Source organism: Mirounga leonina, unplaced genomic scaffold, assembly GCF_011800145.1.
Source record: "Mirounga leonina isolate KUSES-001 unplaced genomic scaffold, KU_Mleo_1.0 Mir_101608, whole genome shotgun sequence".
Taxonomy (NCBI): domain Eukaryota; kingdom Metazoa; phylum Chordata; class Mammalia; order Carnivora; family Phocidae; genus Mirounga; species Mirounga leonina.
This window is the reverse complement of record NW_023270163.1, coordinates 4,789,084-4,813,303: the sequence shown is the minus strand read 5'-3', so window position 1 is coordinate 4,813,303 and position 24,220 is coordinate 4,789,084. Positions and strand designations below refer to the sequence as shown.

Here is a 24,220-nt window from a genome sequence, read left to right as displayed (position 1 = left end):
TTTTTTTCTTTCTTCTACAGAACTTTATTTACCAAATTTTCTATAATGAGTGTGCTTTTTATGGTGGAAAAATAATGTTACAAATTATAAAATAAAAAGAAGAACCCTACAAAATATTGTTACCTCTTTTCTTCAAAATAAACACAGTATCATATATAGTGAAATATGATCACTGGGTTTCCCCCACCAACCACTTTGCTGGAAGGTGAATAACAACATGAAATCTCTGCCTTATTTAACCCCAACAGAAGTATATGTTGATAACATAACCAAAGTTGCAAAAATCACATTACTACCTAGGACCTGAAATGCCACCAGTGCTTTTCATATGTTTTTTTTTTAATCCTGTAGAAACTATTTTTAATAAGAAGAATTCAGATCCTGGTTTGATGCACAGAAACAGAACTATCAACTTTATTTTATATTTGGAAGTAAACATGACAAAAGTAACAACTAATTTTTGTCCTAAAATGCTCCATCAGGTTTAGATGACTGGGACAGTCTCCTCTGCTCTGAATGGTTTGTGTTCTTCTCAGTGGGAAAATAATGCTATAGGAGAAAAGTAAAGTAGAGTTAAACAACTTGAAAGGACTAGTATACATACATCACACTTTGTTAGAAAAGAAAATGACTGCAACAAAGTTCTCAAACTCTATATATTCAATGCCATGTTTAACTTTATTTTCAGTTTGCCAGTGTACCATCTTATGTTACTGTGAGGCATAAAGACAAAATACATTGTGACAAATACAATGGCAATTTCTGAATAACAAGGTGAACATCCATGCCCCAGTAAATGGCCCACAGAAATTGTACTGTTAGTCTATTTATGTCATATATGTGTGTCTGTGTGTGCATACATATGCACATGTATGTATTGCATTAAACTTATACAAAGCAATAATATATAGGTATGTATATACATGTATGATTATATATATATACTTATTACCTTACATAGATAGTTATATACATACATATATATATAATACCTTATATAAGGATTTTGTTTCTTCTGAAATACGTCACATTTCCTGTTCATCTAGTCCAAACTTCTCTTTTTGCAGCTTGGTGAACTGAAGCCCAGGAAAGTTAAGGGAATTGCCCAAGCTCCCACTGTACATAATGGCAGAACTGAGACTAAAGCCAGAGTCTCCTGACACTAAGATCAGTGGTCTGTTATTCCACTCCTCTGCTTCTCTGTAACTGAGGCTAGAAATTAACAATTTAAATTTGAGTATTGCATTGCAATTTTCAAAGCATTTTCACATACATTATATTGTTTACCATCAGCTGATGGTATCAAGTTGCTGAAAGGTTAACTTACTTGTCCATGAAAATGCCACAAGTTAATGGCCTGAGTCTCCTGACCGCCCCCCAGTCCAATACTCTATTCCCTGATACCTCTTTTCTCACCAACCATTTTATTCTTAGTTGGCTCTTCGTAATTATTATGGGAGGAGGAAACTCAGGCCAAGCCTAGGAGATCTGTAAGCCTGAGGGCCAGGTAGTCCCTGCTGTATGATTCTGGGATCCCTCAACCACTTATAATACTGAATTATTTAAGTTTGGGGAACAGGTAGCTGAAACTAACAGCTAGGATCCAGGATTTGATTGCAGATCTGTCAGATTCCTGAAGCTACTCTCCTTCCCCTGGATATTTGGCATGGTCGATACATATGGGGAACTAAAGCCATTATTATTTAGCAAGGGTGTCTTTCATGGAGCTGCAGAGTCAGAGCAGGCAGATTCCACTTATTTCTTCTAAAGGGCTGACCTATGTATACCAAATAATGTGGTATCCAAACAACTTGGCACACTTCTTGTCCACCTTCCTAGATTCCAAATATCCCTAGTGATAATACTGTTTCAGAAGCTGATACTCCTGTGGTTCAAGCATTTGTGGGGTAAAAAAAAAAAAAAAAAAAAAATGAATTGAACCAAGATGGTGGTAACAAGAATCAAATATTAAATACTTCAATTTTATATCCTACTGCTAATTACCTTTGGTCTCTTGCTTTTTTTCATCCTCCTCTTCTACTGCTGTCCCTAGTATTTCAGGATCCATCTTTATTTTCTTTCTTCGTTTCTTCAAATCCTTTAAAACTCTTTTGACTCTCCATTGTAAAGGATTGGCCCATTTGCTGTAATATTAAAAGTTCAAAGTGAAACCTTATTTCTCAACAGTGATAGAACAATAACAATTATGGATTATAAAAAATGATGGGTTATAAGGAAAAGGCTATTTACCTACATAACTCTACACATTCCCACCTGATTGTTTAACTCACCATATTTAACAAATCTGATAGAAAATATTGCACTTGGCTCATTCATATTTATCATTGTAACCATTACTATTACTCTACATATTGTTATTTTGATCACTTGATCCTCTTCTATGATAGGAATGCTGTCTACTCCCCTCTGCTAACATCAAGGTTACTCACACTTCAAGACCCGGCTTATATATTATTTGCCTAGGAAACCTTCTCTCCTATTAATTTCAAAACTAAATGGTAATAGTTCACATTACATTATCAACTATAATTTTACAAGCTTGCACTTTCACTGACTATTGCTATCATTTGGTATTCAATCTTGTACTTCCTGGCATTTGTGTGGATAGTCAGGATTAGGGGTGCCTGAGAGCCCATCACAAGCTAAGAACTTGGCCAGGTGCTTTACGTACTTTATCTCACTTAATCCTCACAACAACCCTATATGGTGGATATTGTGTTTCCTGTTCTGCAAATAATTAAGCTGGGGTTTAGAGAAGTAAGATAACTCACCCAAAGTCATACATAGTAAATGGAGATGCTAGCATTTGAACCAAGGTCTGTTTGACTCTAAAATACAGCATCTTTCCCTTAGACCACACTGCAGCATTAGCAAATAATGACTAATAACAAGTATGACAGACTTCCCATGTGCCAAGGCCTGTATATAAGTACTTCGTGTGCATGATCTTATTTAATTTTCATGATGATTTGATGAGGCAGGTTCTTTTCCTATCATTTCCATTTTTCAGATGGGGAAACTGAGGCACCGAGGAGGAAAGTAATTTGTCTGAGGTCACCAGACTACTCAGTAATGGTGCCAGGTTTCAGATCCAGACCTGCCTAAATCTAAAGAGCAACAATGTCTCACTCACTATGCAAACTTGTCCCCTTTTCCTCTCAGAGCTTGGAAATAACTTCAGGCTAGAGCCTTACCTTGTAACTTTATATATCCCACAGAGCCTTGTACCCAATGAGGGTTCAGGAAATGTTAGTTGGTATTTATTTTTATAAGAGCTTTCACTTTCTTTTTTTTAAACATTTTATTTTTAAGTAATCTCTACACCCACTATGGGGCTCGAATTTACAATCCCAAGATCAAGAGTTGCATGCTCTAACCACTGAGCCAGCCAGGTGCCCCAAGATCTTTCACTTTCTAAAGATCTAAGCACAAGCCAAGGAGAAAAACTAGAAATGCTCAAAGCAAAGGTAAGGATGGAAACCCAAAAGAGAAAGGAAGATTTCCATATGATATTATGAAGAGGTAATGACAGATACATAGTCCTATCCTTAGCTCAAAGCTAGGTAGTATACAGAAGAGGACACCTGGCTCCTAACAGTGCTACTTAGCTATACCGAGCAACCAGGTTCTTAGCATGTGAGGCCCAGAGATTGATAAGCCTGCCTTTGAAATGATGACTTTGAAGGTAATACTCACTTTTCTCCCCTCTAACTGCATTACTGGGTTGTCACTGAGCTCCACTAGGTAAGACATATATGGAGCAAATAAATACTTTTTCCTCAATTAATCATAAAAAAAGTCTCCAGGCACAAATGAAATAGTGGGTGAAGGCCAAAAATATATTTATGATTTACCTACGGCCTCTGTATGTTTTAGTGCTATTAACTTCAGTCTCAAAAAAATAATAACTGAAATAACTACATAGTTCTCAGTCTCTTGGGGCCAGATGTGGTTCAGAATGCAGAATGTTTTGATTTTGGAAAGGCAATATGACATGATATATTGAATATTACATGACACTCCCATAAGGTCTGGGGCAACATCTCATGATCAAATACAATAATATTTCTACAACAAAATATATGATTATCCACTCTAAGCATTAAATAATAACTAGAAAATGTCTCAGGTCAGGTCAGCTCAGGTTTTGCTGCCAAATGAGTTAGGAAAAAAGCTTTAGGTTTGTAGAACTTTTGAACTTCAGAATTTTAGATAAGAAATTGGGGACTTATACTTTTTTCTGATGTTGTGACTTAAATATATTTTATTTCACATAACTAAAATAACTATGTTTTCTTTATCCATAGCTTCTACTCTAAATTTAATGGAGTACATTTCACCTTAATTGACAAAGAAGAATGTAACACGGCCTTATTTTGAAATGCACTGCACTAGTCTAGGTTGCAGAAAACTAGGTTTTAGGTTCAGACTTAACATTCATTACTGAGATCCAAAGTTAGATATTCTACCTAATATCTAATGAGAATGCCCAAGAGGGAAAGTAGGGGTGAAATGATTTGTCCAGAGTCCTAGAGGTGATTTCTTTTTTCTTCTTCTTATGTAAAATCTCATATTGTGACTAGCATACTCACACTTGAAATGTACAGATCAACTTATACTCATTCACTCACTGACACATTTGCTCATTTATGAAATAAACACCATTCTAAATACTAGAGAAATAAAGATGAATAATATACGCATCCTAGCCTCAAGAAGCTTAAAATGCGAAGGGAAGACAGATCTATAAGCTGATAATTATATCACATTGAGATAATCCAAACAGAGGTAAACAGAAGTTGGTAGGAGACAAAAAGGAAGAAGCCTGACCCAGTCTGGGCCGGAGGTTTGGGGTAAGCTTCCTAGAGGAGGTAACATCTAAGCTGAGGCCTGCATCCAGAATGGGGTGAGCCAGATAAAGAAGAGTGCATATGGGAAGATGTATAAGAGCATTTCAATCAGTGGGTGGTACATTGTGTGAAAAGATCAGAGTGGCAAAGAAGTATGTTGTTTGTAAACATCAGGTAGAGTGGTGTGGCTGGAAATACTAATTGGCTCACTAGGAATTTCTTGTGATACAGATCTATACAGTTGTGAGATTTTTTTTTTTCCTCTAAGAATTCCCAGGAACCTATAGATCTAGGAGCAGAGAAATAGTGTGGATTCAATTTCAATCAAACAAAGTAGCTGGAAAGAATGGATTCATGTATCAGACAACAGGATCCAGGCTGGATAAAGAAATCAGATAATATTAAAAGACAGAAAACAGAAGATAGGGGAAAACAGAGTTAAAGAGCCTAGAGGTCCTAATAAGAACAGGTGCAGCAAGAGTAAAAGAAAGGAAAAACCTAGAGGACAAAGCACCTATGGTCAAAGAGTAGTTTGAGATTTGAAGTTTAAGATTTCAGAGACTCAGAGGTTCAATTTTTGATGAATGACAAGATTCAGGATATGGGCATGAAAGTGGGTGGCCAATACAGAATGCAGGAGAGATTCCTCAGAATTGAGTACATCAGGGAACTCTGAAGCTATGGGCTTAGATGGCTCATAACACAGACAGTGAGGCTGCCCAGGGAGATGACCAGATGGAGAAGAACACAACACCTAGCAAGTGCCCAGACCAAAGTAGGAGCTCAATAAATATTTGCAGAAAGAAAATAATGTATAAAGGATTGAACTGGAGAGTCTAGTCCAAATGGACTATGTACCAGATTCATTCGGGGTGCTTTAGAAAATACACATTTCAGGTCCAAATCCCAGACTTACTAAATCAGAATCTCTTGGGTACAGTCTGGGAATCTATATTATTAAATATTCCCAAGGTTACTTCCATACAAGTCATCTACAGACTAGAGCATGATAATTACTGGTCTAGTAGATTGATTTTTCCATGTTTCTTAACAAACTCTAATTCATTAATATAAATATAAATTCTTTATGATAACTAAAGAATATAACATCAGTCTTAAATATAAAAAACTTATTAATTTAACTTATCATTTGCAACATCAAAAAGAGAGAATCCACCAAAATGACTGACTAGATTATTTCAATCATTATTTACTGAGTTGCCTACCACAGGGTCTAGAGACCTGTGGTTCTCAAACCTGAGTATACATGAGAATGACTTGTTGGGCTTGTTAAAACACAAATTGTTGGGCTTTAACCCGAGAGTTCTGATTCAGTAGGTCTAGGGTAGGGCCTGAGAACATGTATTTCTGACGTGCTCCCAGGGGATGATGATGATACTAGTGCAGAGACCCCATTTGGGGAACCACAGCTCTACACTCAGAGAAGTACAAAGCTTGGCCCCTTGTCCTCACAGAAGTTACAATTTAGCCAGAGAAAGAAAACTAATAACAGGAGAAAAAGGATAATTTGTGTTATACTATGTGGTTAAAAACACAAGAGCAGAGAGAGGCTCCAAGAAAAGAGAAAACATTGGGATCTAGAGCAGTTGCAGAACACTTTGTGGATGAATTGGGGCAATTACAATATGAAGGTAAGAGAGAATTCAAATTTGTGAAGAGGACGAAGAAGAACAATCCCAGAATTTGGGAGCAACATGGGCAAAAGAACAGAGGCAAGAATAAAGCCTGGGGTATGCCAAGAAAAGTAAAGATAGTTCCCTGGATGGGACACAAGATACATGGAGAGTTGTAAGAACTGTTATTGGAGTAACAGAATGAATCTCCCTGCTCTGCGGGAAGCCTGCTTCTCCCTCTCCCACTCCCCCTGCTTGTGTTCCCTCTCTGGCTGTCTCTCTCTCTCTGTCAAATAAATTAAAAACAAAACAAACAAACAAAAAAAACAAACTAATTTTTCAGTTATTTTTTTAAAGATTTTATTTTATTTATTTGAGAGAGTGAGAGAGAGAGCACAAGAGGGGGTAGGGTCAGAGGGAGAAGCAGACTCCCCGCTGAGGAGGGAGCCCGATGCAGGACTCAATCCCGGGACTCTGGGATCATGACCTGAGCTAAAGGCAGTCACTTAACCAACTGAGCCACCCAGGTGCCCTAATTTTTCAGTTATTTACTTACTTACTTATTTATTTATTTTTAAAAGATTTTATTTATTTGAGAGAGAGACAAAGAGAGAGCACACAAGCAGGGGGAGAGGCAGAGGGTGAGGGAGAAGCAGACTCCCTGCTAAGCAGGGAGCCTGACCAGGGCTTGATCCCAGGACCTTGAGATCATGACCTGAGCCACAGGCAGACGCTTAACTGACTGAGCCACCCAGGTGCCCCAATTTTTCAGTTTTTTAACTAAAACCCAGAGATTTTGCTCTTTCTCTCTTCCTTGTCTCACGCATCAAGGAAAGGCCAAGTGAATATGCAGTGAGAAGACGGCCATCTGCAGGAAGAGAGCCCTCACCAGAAACCAAATCAGCTGGCATTGTCATGATGGACTTCTAGCCTGCAGAACTGAGAGAAAATAATGTCTGTTGTTTAAATCCCCTGGTCTCTGGTGTTTTGTTATGGCAGCCCTAGAAGACTAATACACCTTGGCTCCTTTTTGCTCCTCTCCTGAAACCACTTACCCAGGACAGAAATTGACAGCATACAAGACTTGGACCAAGTGGTAACAATAAATAAATTGGAGAAGAGGCAAATCTCAGACTCATTCCAAAGGAAAGCAAAAAATGACAGTGGACTAAGAGATTAGATTACACACTGAAAATAAAGGAAAGTAAATAGTCACAGATGACTCCAAGGTTTCTAGTCTGGGAGACTAAAGAAATCACTGATAGAAATGGACAAGTGTCAAGGGGAGATGATTTGAGAGAAAAAAAGTTAAGTTCCGTTTTCCACATGTTGCATTTAAGGTGCTAACAGAGCGTCTAATTCATGAGGGCAACTGGAAATATGGAAGAGGTAGAGATAAGGATTTCAGTGTTCAGATTTTTTTTTTAAAGATTTATTTATTTATTTATTTATTTATTTGAGAGAGAGGGAGAGAGAGCACACAAGCAGGGGGAGGGGTAGAGGGAGAAGCAGACTCCCTGCTGAGCAGGGAGCCGAATGCAGGGGGTGGGGGGACTATATCCCAGGACCCTGGGTTTAGGACCTGAGCCAAAGGCAGATGCTTAACTGACTGAACCACTCAGGCGCCCCCCCAGGATTCAGATTTAAAAGAGTCATTCACCCAGAGAAACCCAGAATATTATGATCAGAAAGGACCTTAGAAATTATCTAACTCAATTCTCCACTCTAATTTTAAGAGAAAACCAGTACCAAAAGAAGTTACGCTCACTATAAAACTGGTAGAAAGGCAGAACTAGAACACAGATCTTTTCAAATGTTCTTTCTGATACATACTTGTAATATTCTCTGGTAGATGAGAATAAGACTTTGGTAAACAACCACAGTTGGGAGAACAAAGAAAAGCAAACAGATGGATCAGAATGGTAAGGGGAACAGTGAAATCCAAGAAAGGAAAGTTTTAAGAAGGGAGCAGTCAACAGTGTACTACTATGTGACAAAAAGGTCAAGCTGAATGGGAATTGAGAAAAGGCCACTGCATTTTGCAATGAGGTTATTAGTTACTTGGCAACAAAATGTTCTTTTTAATAGTACCTAATATTCCAGAATTCTCTAAAATGCTGCCCTTGGAGCCTTGCAATGGGAACACCTCAGACATATAATCCGCATATAATGAGATTCTCTTATTATTTCAGTAACTAAATTACCTTGAACAGGGTCCAAGAAGAACTGGCTTTATGTGAGTTTCAAATCTACAGTGACTCATGTTAGAGCAGGGTTCCAGTTTGCTCATATTCTCATCTGATCATATTTTATCAAAGCTCTTAGAGACTAGCCACACTTTTAAAATTTATAGACTTTATCTCCTTTCTCTGAATTCATATGTATATAATCCAGGAACTTCAAACCTTTCAGCAGTTGGCTAATTGCAGCATAAAGCTTTTCAAAATAACATTACTAATTATATTGTACAGTATAATGAAACACACAAACATGGGGATTTGAAAATGCAAATGCCTATTTTTAAAATTCAATGGGTGATGATTTTTACGCAATTTTTGACACATTTATTCCCAATTCTTTACCTCCCATTCTAAGAAACTAAGTGGTATTAAGACTATCTGCATAATGAAAACCACATTATAATATAGAGAATCACGCAGCAGGATTTGTCTAAATGTAGGAATTTTCAGTAACAGCCATCTGGCAAGTAGTTACATTGAAATTGTATGGGGGATGTGCTATTTACATCATCTGTGTATCAGATGATCTACAATCTTAAAAAAAAAAAACATGGCTTTTTATTAGTTGAAAGAAAACATAGTTTTGTCATTTGCAGACTGAGTTCTGAATTTTTTCTTAATTCAAAGTTGCAAATTCAATCTGATAGGAAGAAAAAAAACCAAGAAAATGCACTCCATCTGAGTTTAATAGGCATAGTATTATAATGTTTGAATTTTCCACCTTACCAAAGCTATGTACATACTCAAGTATCATGTCACTATATAATACACAGATGTTTAACTGGCCTATGTATAGAGATTAAACTTTATCTAAAAACAGATAAAGATTAGAAACTCAATTTGGCACTTGAGACTACTGTTATTGGCACTCTATTACTGTAACGGGAACAATTCAGGCACCACTCTTCTCTCTCCACTAGAGCCTCTCCACGGCCCGGCTTCCTTTTGTCCTCATCCACCTGATCTTTTCCTTCCTTCATCTCTGTATAAGTCTTAAGCCTGTCAGTGACACTTAAACCTAATGAGGCTCTGATCCCTATTAATGAGAATAAAAATAGATCTTATATAACCTTGAAGATGTAATGAATTTCAAAACTCATCTTATATGCAAGTTTAATAAGGTTATTAGTAGCAAATTCTTAGAAAGCTTTTCACTAATGCTCTCTGCTCCCTTTTGTATATGTGCAACCAGCTCAAGCTGTCTTGAGTTCTCTGTGTACCTGGTTCATACCACACATGAACTCAAGTCAAGTAGAAGTAAACTAGAGATTCCATTATAGATTACTTCAGGGGCAAAGTTCAGACACCTCTGCTTACAAATGATGAGCAGTTCAGGGGTTTATCGTGAGGAGACTCCATCTGGATGTAATGAATTCTGTGGGAGCCTCCTCCAACCTAAATCTTGTCCTCCCTTTAAAACTCAGCTCAAACAGCACCTCCACTGTAGAGCCCACTCTGCTCTCTCCCACTCATCCTGATCCCCGCTGCCTCAGAACTTTGAGAAGTTACTGCCACCACTCTTTTAGTCCTTAATTATGTACCCATCTTTTTTTTTTTAAGATTTTATTTATTTATTTGAGAGAGAGAGAGAGAATGAGAGAGAGAAAGCATGAGGGGGGAGGGTCAGAGGGAGAAGCAGACTCCCCGCCAAGCAGGGAGCCTGATGTGGGACTCGATCCCGGGACTCCAGGATCATGACCTGAGCCGAAGGCAGTCGCTTAACCAACTGAGCCACCCAGGCGCCCTATACCCCATCTTATACTGTTATTTAACATGTCATGCTTGGGACTTATTTTAAGGTAGATTTAAGCTCCTTGAAAGTAGGGCCTATGTCTTGGACATTTCTGTGTCCTCCCTAGCACAAGCGGTGACTAAATATGGTCAACTATGGAAAGCATGAATTAGGCACCAAAAGAATGAAATACATTTGGCTCTGGAAAGTGATTATCCTCTTCCTCTAAACTGCTTTCATTTCTCCCACCTGCTCATATTACTTCTCATTTTTACTCCCTCCAGTTCTTGCCAGTTGTTAGCTCCTGAGGCAATCTGTAAATAAAACTCACTGTCCAAATTGCAGGAGCTGGAGAATGTCAAACATCACTTGTTTTGGCTTACAACTAAAGGCCAAGAGGGGAGAGGTACAACATCTGAAGGTATGTATATTTAATGTATAGGACGGGATCCAACAGAAGGAGGAGCTTAAGAGTATCTTCCAATGCCTCAAGAGTTCTTCCAACAAATAGGTCCAGATCATGTTACTGCAGATCTGCTTTTGGCTTTTAGCCCCTCTGATTTAGACAAACAACTGTGTTTGGCTACTTTCTTTTCTTTTAAAAACCACTACATATTGATTTTACTGCTGCATCTATTTCCCTTTTATGTGGTCATTTATTTTACCTACTGTAATATTTTATCTATCTCTTTATTCTTTGAAATGAGGAACAGGAAGTGAGTTAAGGAGATAGTTCTAAAGAGATATTCTGACCCCCAAAATGCAGGGGGTGGTTAGTAGGCTTTGGCTTCCATTTAAGCTCCTTGTTTGGTATCAAGGATAGGATCTTTATTCTAACACAATTATTCCCCTTGCCTCTAAAATCAGCTTACCAGAAAAAGCCTGACAGTGCCACAACCACCGTCAAACATCCATTGTTCCCTGGAAATTAAGCTAAGTAGCAAGCTGCTAATAAGCACATACTCTGAGGTTGCAACAAACAACCCAGGATGTCTGAAGGAACATACCACTCTTACACAAAATCGTAAAATAAATTTAAAAAACAAATAAATAAATAAATCATAGTAAACCAAAAGTTTTGGTGTTCAATAAGTATACTATTCACATTGTTCAAGTCTCTCAAGCAGTTTATACTATGTAGAAAGAAGCAAACATATTCTTATCAAGGAATAATTCTTTGAATTTCATTTTTTTTAAATTTCATTTTAAAGAAAAATCCAGTGTACCTGAATAGCCCATTAAACTCCTTGGCAGCGACATAATAGAGGGGCCATAATGAAATTATTATACCAGGCCTATTATACCAGACATTCTAAATTGCATGGCATAATCCTAGCCACCCTTTTCTAGCAAATAGTATTTCATTTTTATTCATGGGTTATTTTTTTTATCTGAAATCAAACTTTGAAGAAGGAAGGGTCAAAAATTCCACTCCTATTCCCAATCACCTGTGGAAAGAACGAAAATGATAGAGGCCTAGGGATTACACACTCAGTATAGGAAACTAAGTGAAAACTGAAAGAACTGTTAGAAAACCGGAGGAGTTGAAAGGCTGTGACTCCACTGTGTCTTCAAAATGGTCTGAGAAAATGATGTAATGATGAGAAAGTCTAAATTACTGTAAGACTGCCTTCCAGGCTAGCCAATGCCATCTACTATATTTCTTTATTCATTCGACCATTCATTTATTCAACAAAAATATATTAAGCACCTTAATATATAAGACACCCTGCTATGGACTGAAAATACAGTGATGAATATGACACATTCATCAAACTCAAGGAAAAGGTACAAAAAAGAAGAAAAAAGACTTAATGATCTTTACGGAAAATAAGGTAACTCGTGTCTAGTGTCAATCTTTCAGTGAAATCTAAACCATTTTTTGGTACCTCAAATACCACTTTCTCATTAACTCAAATAAAAACATCAAAGATGCCTAATTTTCAACAGGTGCCTTTTTTTTTTTTTTTTTTTTTTTAAGATTTATCCATTCGTTTGAGAGAGAGCGCGCATACATGAGCAGGGGTGGGATAAGGGGGTGGTGAGGGACAGAGGGAAAGAAGCAGACTCCCCACTGAGCATGGAGCCCGATACAGGGCTCTATCTCAGGACCCTGAGATCATGACCTGAGCCGAAATCAAGAGTTGGACAACCGGCTGAGCCACCCAGGCACCCCAGGTACATTTTCTTACCCGCAAGTGCCGACCCTGCACTTGCACAAATCTGAGAGTGAGTGCCTCCTTAAATTTTGTGCTCCAACTGCCTCACTCACCCTGGCCCTGCTCTCTATCTCCACATCCACTGTTCCATTAGGTAGGGAGCTATTTTTTTTAAAACCTTAGAAGCATTGTGCCAACAGGCCACTGGGATTTTTGATAAGATGCTAAGAAGAAATCTGATACAAATTGGCTTGAAGACAGACCAAGGCTTTTAAGACCCAATAGTAGATGACCGGCTACTAGATGGAGACAACACATCTGGGAACTCTTCTGACTTGCAGTTAATAACCACTTCCACTCATACACTCCCAGTTCACTGATGTATTTTTCCTCCCAATTTTCTGATGAGGGAATGTACAGACTATGCAAGAGAATGTCTAAATTTATGGAAAAATAAAATAACATGCATTTAAGAATATTATGGTAACTCTATTTTAGGTTTTTCCTAAGCTACCTTCTTTTAAACAAAAGGGACCCAAACATAATCCCTGTGTTTCTAGTGCATATGAATAAATGTGTCTACATAGAAATATCCAAATACACTCAGCAATCAGCAAATAAGAGTTTATGTTTGCCTACCTTCTCCTGCAAGAAGAGCAGCAATAAATGGGCAGACATCCCAGGATGATCATGCTGATCACACCAAGCCCAAACATCCGGAATATCTGTGTAGGCTCTGTTGGTTTAATTATATCTTGTTACTTTTATGACAAGCAAGAGAAGCAAATCTGAGCTCTTTCATAAAGTTTTTATTAAAAAACTACCAGTGAATAAAGCAAAATAAGGAGGTATTCTTATATGTCAGGTAAATATCTTTGCTACTCTATCAGAAGCAGGAGTTTATGAAATGTTCTTGAAATACAACTAAACACTACACTTGAAATACATGCCTCCCAAAGGAAGCCTTAACAAAATGATCCTACTGTTTTTGTTAACAGACTATTATGACTCATACTATATATTTCTTCCTATGGCCTAAGTGTTTTTTTTTCCCTTGGCCATATGTTATACATCCTCGAGCACTCAAGGAGTGAATTAATCTATGAATAGTTAACTTGTTAAAGGAATGGCTTCTTAAATGTTTACTTCCAAATTACAAAACATTAAACAAGAAATCGAGAATTTGCAGGTGAATAAGCATATTATTTATTTATTTATTTATTTTAGAGAGAAAAGGGAGTAGGGGGAGGGGCAGAGGGAGCAGGACAAGCAGACTCCACGCTGAGTGCAGAGTTTGTGGCTGGGCTCAGTCTCACAACCCTGAGATCAGGACCTGAGCCGAAACCAAGAGTTGGATGCTCAACCAACTGAGCCACCTAGGTGCGCCCAGCATATTTTATTCTTATATTCATTTGGAAATGCATTCTAATATGATTGGGGAATTTTAAGTCACGGTTCAATTTTTCCCTCTACAAAGACCAAATGTCTCTTCACACATAATATAAAGACTAAACTGATGAATGAATTATAAACACCATGTGATAGTGTTGAAATTGTAATACTATATTCATGATCAGGTTTCAGTTTCCGTTATTAATACTAGATGTTCAACAAAGCTGTAAATTGAATAGGGACTATATTAACCTAAGACATTGTTTTGCATGCATGTATCCTTTCTGTAGTATTTGTTAGTGTTTAATCATATCTAATATGTCCATCATGGGACCAACGGGTAATATGTCCCCACTATCCAAATGCAGGAGCAAAAACAGATGTTCTAGTCCTTAAAACTTTGTAAAGAAAAAAAAAATCTTAAGAACCTGATTCAAAAACAATAGAACAAAGAGAAACTAATAAACAAACCTTAACAAGGAACATTTAAGTCTACTGTTACATACTGAGATGTTGAAGACAAGATAAATGGGAAGAATTCTACTCAAGTAGGAAGAGAAAGTGAGAAGAGAAAAATAAGCTAAGGCATGCCTGATTGGTATTTTCTCCCAGGCACTAAGGGTTACATATCATAGAGTCTGGAATCTTTGGAAGAAGACAGAGAGTGACTAAAGCAAAAGAAAAGATGAGACTAATTTTGAACTGCCAAAGTCACATCTAAGGGCTAAGCGGAAACTGTTCATGAATAGAGGCCTGACCACCTCAGGACTTTTACAGACAGTTTTGCTCTAGAGCTGGGAGCCCCCTTTAAGTGTTAAGCTGGAAGATCCAAATTTAAATTTATGCCATTGTGACCTATTTATTTGATTTTTAAATATAGAAATATAATAAATGTAAGAGGACGAACTTACTATCTTCTAATGGGGCAAAGCAGCTGAAGTTACTGGTCCTGAAGGATGAATAACAGCATTTGTATTCCAAACATTCACTCTTGTTATAATCTTGCAGCTTATTGCAAGCCTCCACAACCTGATTCTCATTTGGAATGCATGCTTTTAGAAACAAAATCCAAGAAAAAGAATTCAGTATGGTTAATAAGCACTTTCCCTAATTAAATAATGACTGCAAAACAAAAAAAAATTCAAACCGGTACATTTAAATACTGAATGACATACACAAATAGTGATGAATGCTAAAAAAATAAGAGTTAAGCTAAAAATTACCACAAAGTTACTAACATCACATTTTCAATTCTAGATGAACTGCAAAAAAATATAAATTGTTAACAGGTCATCGGTAAGGTAGTTTTAAAAGGACTATAGATCATAAGCTGAGTAGTAGTGATACAAATATAACACAGAAGGAGCTAAATAACAAGAAATATCAAATATCCTTAAAACTAACACCTTGTTAAAATAATACCATAGATATCCTCTCACTCAATTTTTCTAACCTACAGAAACTCACTGAATATGTCAATGAAAATGAATGTAAGTAAAAGTCACAGTTTATTGCTAGACTGTAAGGTAAGTGGATACTATTGATATTGACCTACTTTCTGTGAACACTTACCATATTGGCACTACAGTATGTTTTAAGATCCTTCCTTTTGGCCTTAAGTTATGACTCTATAATTTTGAATAGGCAATGATTTATAGCATGAACACCAAGGTTCATGCACTGCAATAAATCCATACATATCTGAATCTATAAGACTTGCAAGCTCATAAATAAATAAATAAATAGACATGCAAGCTCAAATAGCTGATTTTTTTAAAAACATTCTGCTTTATAAGAGAAACAAATGACAACCAAAAAGGCAGATATATTTTTTATTCAAAAAGAAAACTTCCACAGTATGGCTTAAGGCCAGCATAGATTCAGTTCAACCTCCAACACTATCAACAACTACAGACTTAGAAAAGTGATAACTGATGTTTCATGATCACTCCAAAGAACTTTAATGTCAGCAAAAAACAATATCATGGTTACAGGCATATTTTTATCTCTTGGTATATTTTATTATATTCTCCTTTTTAAAGATTGGGAATTCCTAGGGGCACCTGGGTGGCTCAGTCATTGGGCGTCTGCCTTCGGGTCAGGTCATGATCCCAGGGTTCTGGGATCAAGCCCCGCATGGGGCTCCCTGCTCAGTGGGAAGCCTGCTTCTCCCTCGCCCACTCCCCCTGCTTGTGTTCCCTCTCTTGCCGTGTCTCTCTCTGTCAAATAAATAATTAAAATCTTTAAAGATTGGCAATTCCTAAAACTAAGGTAAAAGTAATAATAGCTAACATTCACTAGGCACCTATTTGGACCAGGTTCCTTGCTTTACACAGATTATTCCTTTTTCACAAAAAAACTCTCAAAATGAGCTTTAAAACTCCCATTCTAGAAATAAAGAAGTGAAGTATCAAACACCTGTGCAAGGCCACAAACTTAATGCATTTCCAGTTGGCCTGGAGATTCGTTTCCCAAACATTTCAGGCATGTGAGAGTTTGGTCTACTTCGTTGTTATATACACTGGGCAATCTATTCTCCAATTCTGCCAGGCCCACAGTGACTTTCCTCCCTAGGCTGGACTGCATTGGGAATACCATGTTCAGTCCTAGGCATCACACACTCAAAAAAGGGTGACTATAGTCAGGGCCTCGTCAGAGATGGTATGGACTTACTACATGTTGAATTCTTCACTATTGGCATTGTTCAAAATCGTTCCAGGAATGGAAATCAAAGAAGAGATTTTAAATCACAGAAGAGCCTGGACTGGATGATCTCTAAGATCCCATCTAATGCTGAGCTTCTGTTATTTTATACTGAAATTGCATCTGATGGACTTTATGCCAGATACTAAAATTAACTTTCAGACTTAAATTACTGAGACACCTGTATTTTGAAGAATAAAAAGGGTAGAATAATTTTTATCAGGTTTAAGTATATAATTTTGTCCAAAGAGAGAAGGATCGTGTGACCTCTCAAGCTTCCCTGCCAGTCTGTCTCAAGGTTATCACTTTAATGCGCAAGAGATAAATCTTTTATGAACAACAGCCTGATGACAAAACGGCAGGCTTTTTTTTTTTAGTCCTTAAGTGGGAAGAGTGTTCCTTTTCAATTATACAGGGGAGGAAATAAATTGGTTAAAAGTATTTCACATTTTATGAATATGTAGTTATTCTTTTCAAAGAGATAGCATATATATTTTGTAAATATTTAATCACTGTTTTTGAAAGATTTGAATCAACCTGGGTCCAATGTTTCTCTTAAAATGGAACAGTCTGATTTTGTTGGGCATCTCATACAATTGATTTTGACTCAACTTACTGCACCAGGTTGAAGGAATATTTTGGAAATGCAGATATTCTTATTTAGACTATTTTTAAAGGTGGCTTCAGTGTTTGTATAATGCTATTAGAGGTAATTATGGGACAGTTTATGTCTGTTATCTTCATAAGCTCTAAAGTTTAAATCATCATTTGTTGTTGTTTATGACCAACTTTGGCAATCACTAAACCCATTCTTTTAGTTTCACAACATACCACCTTCTCAAATTTCTTTCTTTTTTCTTAAAGATTTTATTTTTATTATTTTTTTAAAGATTTATTTGTTTGTTTTAGAGAGAGTGTGTGTGCGTGAGCAAGGGTGGGGGGCAGAGGGAGAGGGAGAGAAACAAACTCCCCACTGAGTGTAGAGCCCATGCAAGGCTCAATCTCACAACCCTGAGATCATGACCTGAGCCGAAATCAAGAGTTGGACGCTTAACCAACTGAGCCACCCAGGCACCCCTATTCTTATTTTTATTTTTTACAGTAAACTCTATGCCCAACATGGGGCTTGAACCTACAACCCCAAGATCAAGAGTCATATGATCTACTGACTGAGCCAGCCAGGCAAACCCTCAAATTTCTCTTTCTTCACTCAACCTGACCATGGCAGTTTTTAAAATTTATTTAAGGGCCTCATTTATTTTGCTATTCTCATTAATAGTAGGTGTTATAATGCCTGTTTCATACTTGATGAAACCAATATAGAGAAATGTGAAGAGATTTATGCAAGATCACAGAAAAATTAAGTGGTAGAATCTGAAATTAAATAATGGATATAATTTTGTGCTTATATGTACATCAAATTTTGTTAGAATAAATTCTCATGGTTTTTAATAAAAGCTTCATCTTTGTAATTCACATGTCAATTTACTCGAAGATTCTCCTTGAAAGGGTACCACATGCTATAGAAAATGAAACATGTTTATTTGTGGTTAATAATTCTCAGGGGTCATCATGTGCTTGATAAACACATTATATACAGGATCACAAAAAGATGATGTGACTTGAAACCTGAACTTTTTATCATTAAAACAGGTGGGAAAACATCTGGTATATTCCATAACATCAGAGCCACACAGTTCCCTGGTTAATGCTAAAGAAAACATTGATTTCACAATCCTGGGTCAGTGACTAAATTTCAGGCAATGCCATTAAGATAAATTGTGAAAGGTTTAGATATTTGTGAAAGAAAAGTATTTCCATAAAGAGTAACAAACATTTATGAAGGTCTTAAAAGTACAGTCTCGGGTCATCCTCACAATTCTTCGTGGTAAATATTTTCATTTTAAAGATGAGGACACTGAGGTTCAGAGATATTACCTTGCCTAAGGCAAAGGGCAGAGTCAGGATTAAAACTCAGGTCTGTCTCACCCCAATGCCAATAGACCACACTGCCTCCGAAACATTTAACTAATCTTTTCAAAATGAGGACATTGGGAGGAAAAAAAATCAAAGAACTTACTTGTTGGAAAGAAAAAATTTAACAGAGCTTCCCAAATGGATTTTTTTTCCAGAGATTGTCCATTAGCATTTTCACTGCTCCACAGAAAACGTTCACTTGGAGACGGAGAATTCGAGAACCCTTAAGAAAAAGTGAAATTATTAATCCCAACATATAAAGCACTGATCACTTTTTATGATCCTTTAATAGCAATTACCCTTTGCTTAATTTAATTAATTATGGAACGTCTAAGAGCTAACAGATATTATACTTACATCTCATAACAGCTTAGGTACTATTAATAATCAGAATGTGATTCTGCTGTGAAATTGAAAAACTAAGTATTAAATTTTTAAAATTTTTTAATTAAAAAATAATTTTAAAATGCTTAAGCCATAATAGGCTAACACATCTCATTGTTGTGCTGTAAACTGAATTATAATACTGAACTTGCCTCTGACAAATAGCATTAACATTCAGAGGCCCAATCAATTAACAACTTGGAAACAGTATGTATCCCAACTAAATTGGACCCCATCACAGAAACTCTTGGCAGATATTGATGGCTTATTTATTTACTGATAAAAATCAAGACCTTAGACATTGTAAAACTCTCCTTATCCTTCTTCCTCAATACTTCAAACAAACTGCTTTTAGTTTTATTTGCATTATTCCCTCTTATACAAGATGAAAGTATAACCATCTTTGTTCCTGTAGCATGATTTGTCCATATCATTCAATATTTTTCAACACTATCTTTAATAATTTCACAGTATTCCATTATATGGCTCTTTCACAACTGAGTTAACCATTCCCCCATAGAAAGACATTTAAGTTATTCACAAGATATTGGTATTATAAAGAACACTGTACAGAACTCATAGATACAAAAACAAAACAAAACAAAACTCATAGACAAAGAAGAGATTGGTGGTTGCCAGAGGCAGGCGGTAGGGGTAGGTGAAATGGGTTAAAGGAATCAAAAGGTACAAACTTCCAGGTATAAAATAAATAAGTTCTGGGGATGTAATGTACAGCATGGTGACTATAGTTAATAATACTGTATTGCATATTTAAAGTTGCTAAGAGAGTAGATCTTAAAAGTTTTCATCACAAGAAAAAAACATTTTGTAACTGTATGACAGATGTTAACTAGAGTTATTGTGATCATTTTGCAATATATACAAAAATCTAGTCATTATGTTGTACACCTGCAACTAATATAATGTTATATGTCAATTAGACCTCAATAAAAAAAGAAAAAAAATAAAGAACACTGTAATGATTACCACTGGAACTATATATTTGCAAATAGTTATGAAAAATACCTTAGGATAAATTATTAAGGAATGGCTCTTGATTTTGGCCACATCACCCTCCAGCAAGCCTGCCCGAAAGTACACTTCTACCAGTAGTGCAGACAAATACCAGTTTGCTTGCACCCTAGACTTTTTGTTGTTATTTGCCAGTTTGATGACCAAAATAATGGTATTTCTTTTGTTTTAACTGCACCTTTAGTCATCAGTGAGCTTACATCTTTCATACATTTGTTGTATAGTAGAGAACTTAAGCTTTAGTCTGTCACATATGTTACAAATATTTTTCAAGGTAGTCAGCTAACTATATTTTTTATGATGTTTTGGGAAGTTCAAAAGTTTTAAGTGTTTTATGTAATCAAACGTATCAATCTCTTCCTTTACTATTTCTGCCTTTTGGGTCATGTTTAGAAAGACATTCTAAATTCCAATATTTCCTTCTAACACTTTTTTTAAAGATTTTATTTATTTATTTGAAAGAGAGTGAGTGAGAGAGAGCACAAGCTGGGTGAGGGGCAGAGGGAGAGGGAGGAGCAGACTCCCCTCTGAGCAGGGAGCCAGATGTGGGACTCCATCCCAGGACCCTGGGATCATGACCTGAGTTGAAGGTAGACACTTAACCAACTGAGCCACCCAGGCACCCTCCTTCTAACACTTTTATAATTTCACTTTTGGAATTTAAATCTTTAGTTCACCTGGAGTGTATTATGAAGTAGGGATGCCTTTTTTCTAGTTGTTCAAATACATTAAATCCATCCTTTCCTATTTATGATACCACCATCATATTCTAGGTCATTAAACAGTTATAAATCTGATTCTTGACTTTTCTACTTTGTTCCATGAATCTATGTGTTCATGCACCAATACCACCACTATCATAATTTATCTTACATTGTTATATGTTTTAATAACTGAGCTGGCAATCCTTTCATTAGTCTTCATTATAAAAATTTTATTCTTAACTCTGAAGAATTTTTTTAGATGAAGCTTAGAATCATTTTATCAAGTCAAAAAAATCTAATAATATTTTTATTTTAATTATGTTCACTTATTTGACATTTGTTAAAAAACATTTATTGTGTGTCTCATGTGCTAGGCATGAATTCAGTTATATGTCAACTGATTTGGAGAGAAGTGATAACTGTACAAAATTTTCTCACCCAATAATAGGTTTGTTTTCTCCACTCATTCAACTCTCTTCTTCTCTCCCTGAGTAAGGTTTATAGTTACAGTCATACAGGTCCCATACCTTTCTTACTACGGTTACTCCCTTATATCATATATATTTTGCTATGCAGATGTAATCTATTTCATCACACTTCCTAGCTGATTTACTGTTGGTATGTAAGCAAGCTACTGATTTTGGTTCATGTATATTCTAATTTACTACCTTATTTGACTCTCATTAGCTCTCCACTGTTCTTCAGTTTCATTCCAGATCTATACAATCATATTATCACTAAATATAGATGGTTTTGCTTCCTTTCTTTCCAATACTAAGAGCTCATTTCTTTTTCTTCTCTCACTGCATTGCTAGAACTTCTGAAGCTATGGTGAAAAACAGCTATGATAATGGGCATACTACAATCGATCCTGACTTTAATGGGAATGCACTAGTGTTCCATCATTAAGTATAACTTTGGCTGCTGGCTTAGGATAGATACTTTTTATTTTAAATTAATGATGCATCCCTCTAGTCCTGGTTTACTACAAATTTTCTGTTATTATTTTGTTTCATTTTTTTTGTGGTTAAAGGTCAAATTTATTAGGAGATTAAGAGATGTATTATACATGGACTATAAACACTGCACAGCTGACTTTATTCACCGTCAAGCACAGAGATATAGTTAGTGCCAGCCTATTTTGTGGATACTCCTGTTCTTTTGTTCCAAGAGAAATTCGCACCATAAGACTTGGACTTGGGTTTTGGAACCTTCCTCTCTTCAGTGTCATAGCTCCACACATTTTTTTCTGCAAAGGCAGCTGTATCTTCTTTAGTACTGAAGGTTAGAACCATGTTGGACAAGAGATCAGCCGTTGATGCCCAACCCATCAAAGGATTTTCCCATCACTCCCTGGTATCAAACTCCATCTTCCATTATTTACTCCAGACTGCATGTTATTGTGAGCAGGAACAAAGATCCTGACTTTTCTGGTTTTGATACGCTCTTCTGGAACACCAGTTAAAGTAGTGATATCCAATTTTTCATCAACTGTTACGAGTTACATGTGCCGAGCTTGGTCCTGTGCCAGCCTCCATGTGGAAGTGCTTAACAACCTGATAGGAACCCTGGAAACGGAAATGGCAGCTACAGCCACTACTCTTTTCCCCCACAACATTTGCCTCAGTGCCCTATTTTGTTTCATTTTTAATCAAGAATGGAAGTGGGATTTTATCAAGTGCTTTTAATACTTACTGCCACAAGCATACTTCTATTAACTGTTGAATATTAATATATTTTCTAATATTAAAATATTCCTGCATTCCTGAAGCCCACAAGCGCTAACACTTTATGTAGGATTTGTGGATCAACATTCCTAAGTAAAGTGTGCCTGCATTTCCTTTTCTGCCATCTCTGTAGGTTTTGGTGTGGGGTTTATATTTGCTTCAAAAAATAATCTGGACGCTTTCCATCTTTTTTTCTATACTGAAACAATTTAAACAGCATAGGAAATATCTGATCCATTAAAAGTTTGGGAAAATTCATAAATAGTCTGACTCTGTATTTTGTAGAGAATAGTTCCTTAACAACATTTCACTTCTTCATGCTCATGAGCCAATTTTAATTTTAATTTTCCTAGAAAATCATCCACTTACAAAATAATTATTAGGATAGAGTCATAATAATAGTCACTTATAATTTTTAAATCTCCTTTATATCAATGAAAATATCGTTTCTTATTTTAATGAGACCAATTTCCATACACATACACTTGAATGTGTGTTTTCAGCCTGTAGGGTACTTTCTTATGATATGAAATTTATTACATGAATATTAACTTTATTATACATGTTAAATCAAGCTAAAGTGTGTTATTCAAATGCTCAATATCTTTATTTTATCTGTCAAGGACTAAAAGATATGTATTAGAGTCTTCCGCCATGACTATGGTTTTGTCCATTTCTACTTGAATTTCTAAACCATTTGTTTTATGTATTTTAACACTATGCATAAACATTCATTCATTACAGTTTTACCTTCATTGTATATTACATATCTTGACAATATTTAAAATAACCCATTTTGTTCTGTTTGTTTTTCCTAACTCCTATTCATTCAATAGATATGTATTTAATGCCTAGTATATTCTAGATTTGGGGGGATACATCACTGAACAAATCAGATAAGAACCCTGCCCTCATGGGGCTTAAAATACTGTGGAGAAAACAGACAAAAAATAAGTAAACTAACAAGTTAAATAATTACAAATTGTAATGAGTGCTGTGAAGAAAGTGGATACCAGTACAGTTTAAGGTAAGGGACCTACTTCAACTAGAGGATGGCCTATCTGAGATGATATTTAAGCCTAAAAAAAGGATTAGAAGAAGTTGGGCACACAAAGGGCTTGGAAGAGTGCTTCCAGGACAGGGTACAAAAAATGAGATTAATATTGCCAGGCACACTTCAATAGAGTAGAGGGCTCACTGCCCTACACCATACAGGAAAGGAACTACAATTAGAAGTGGCTTTGACAGGACCAGAAACTGCCATTTGCTCACTTGGTGCCTCCCTTCCCAATTGACTGTCCTTGTCAGTGCACCATCTGAAGGAAGTATTGGCTGGCAGTAGCATACTGTGGCCTAAGTCTCCACTCTAGGTTATCTTCTATGGTGGTGTGCTTTCTGGAGTCCCTCCAGGACAGACACTGATCCCCAACTCAAAGTACCCTAGCCTCCAGCCCCTGCCAGATAGGCTTGGCCTAAGCCTGAGGTAAAACACATGTTGCTGCAACTTTTCTCAGTAGTGTCTGGCCTGGCCTCCTCTCTATCTTTCAGAAGTCCCTCCAAATTTCTGGCATGTTGATGGCAGATGGAACTCTTCTTGGTTCTCTTGGTTTTCAACCATTATAGATCTTTTGGTCATTTCTATGGGCATTTGAAATAGAGGAGGCA

General features: G+C 36.6%; 1 protein-coding gene and 1 pseudogene across 1 annotated transcript; both read right to left on the bottom strand.

Annotated features, from left to right (window-relative positions):
- Positions 1-532: 532 nt before the first annotated feature.
- Positions 533-19,072, bottom strand: FMR1NB (FMR1 neighbor). The gene is made up of 6 exons (XM_035001838.1): positions 19,066-19,072; positions 18,812-18,931; positions 14,940-15,080; positions 13,276-13,372; positions 2,005-2,144; positions 533-549 (listed from the first exon to the last, which is right to left on the bottom strand). Exons 1-6 carry the CDS (start codon positions 19,070-19,072, stop codon positions 533-535), a joined length of 522 nt encoding a protein of 173 aa, XP_034857729.1.
- Positions 19,073-21,964: 2,892 nt separating this feature from the next.
- Positions 21,965-22,473, bottom strand: LOC118008266 (annotated as a pseudogene).
- Positions 22,474-24,220: the final 1,747 nt, after the last annotated feature.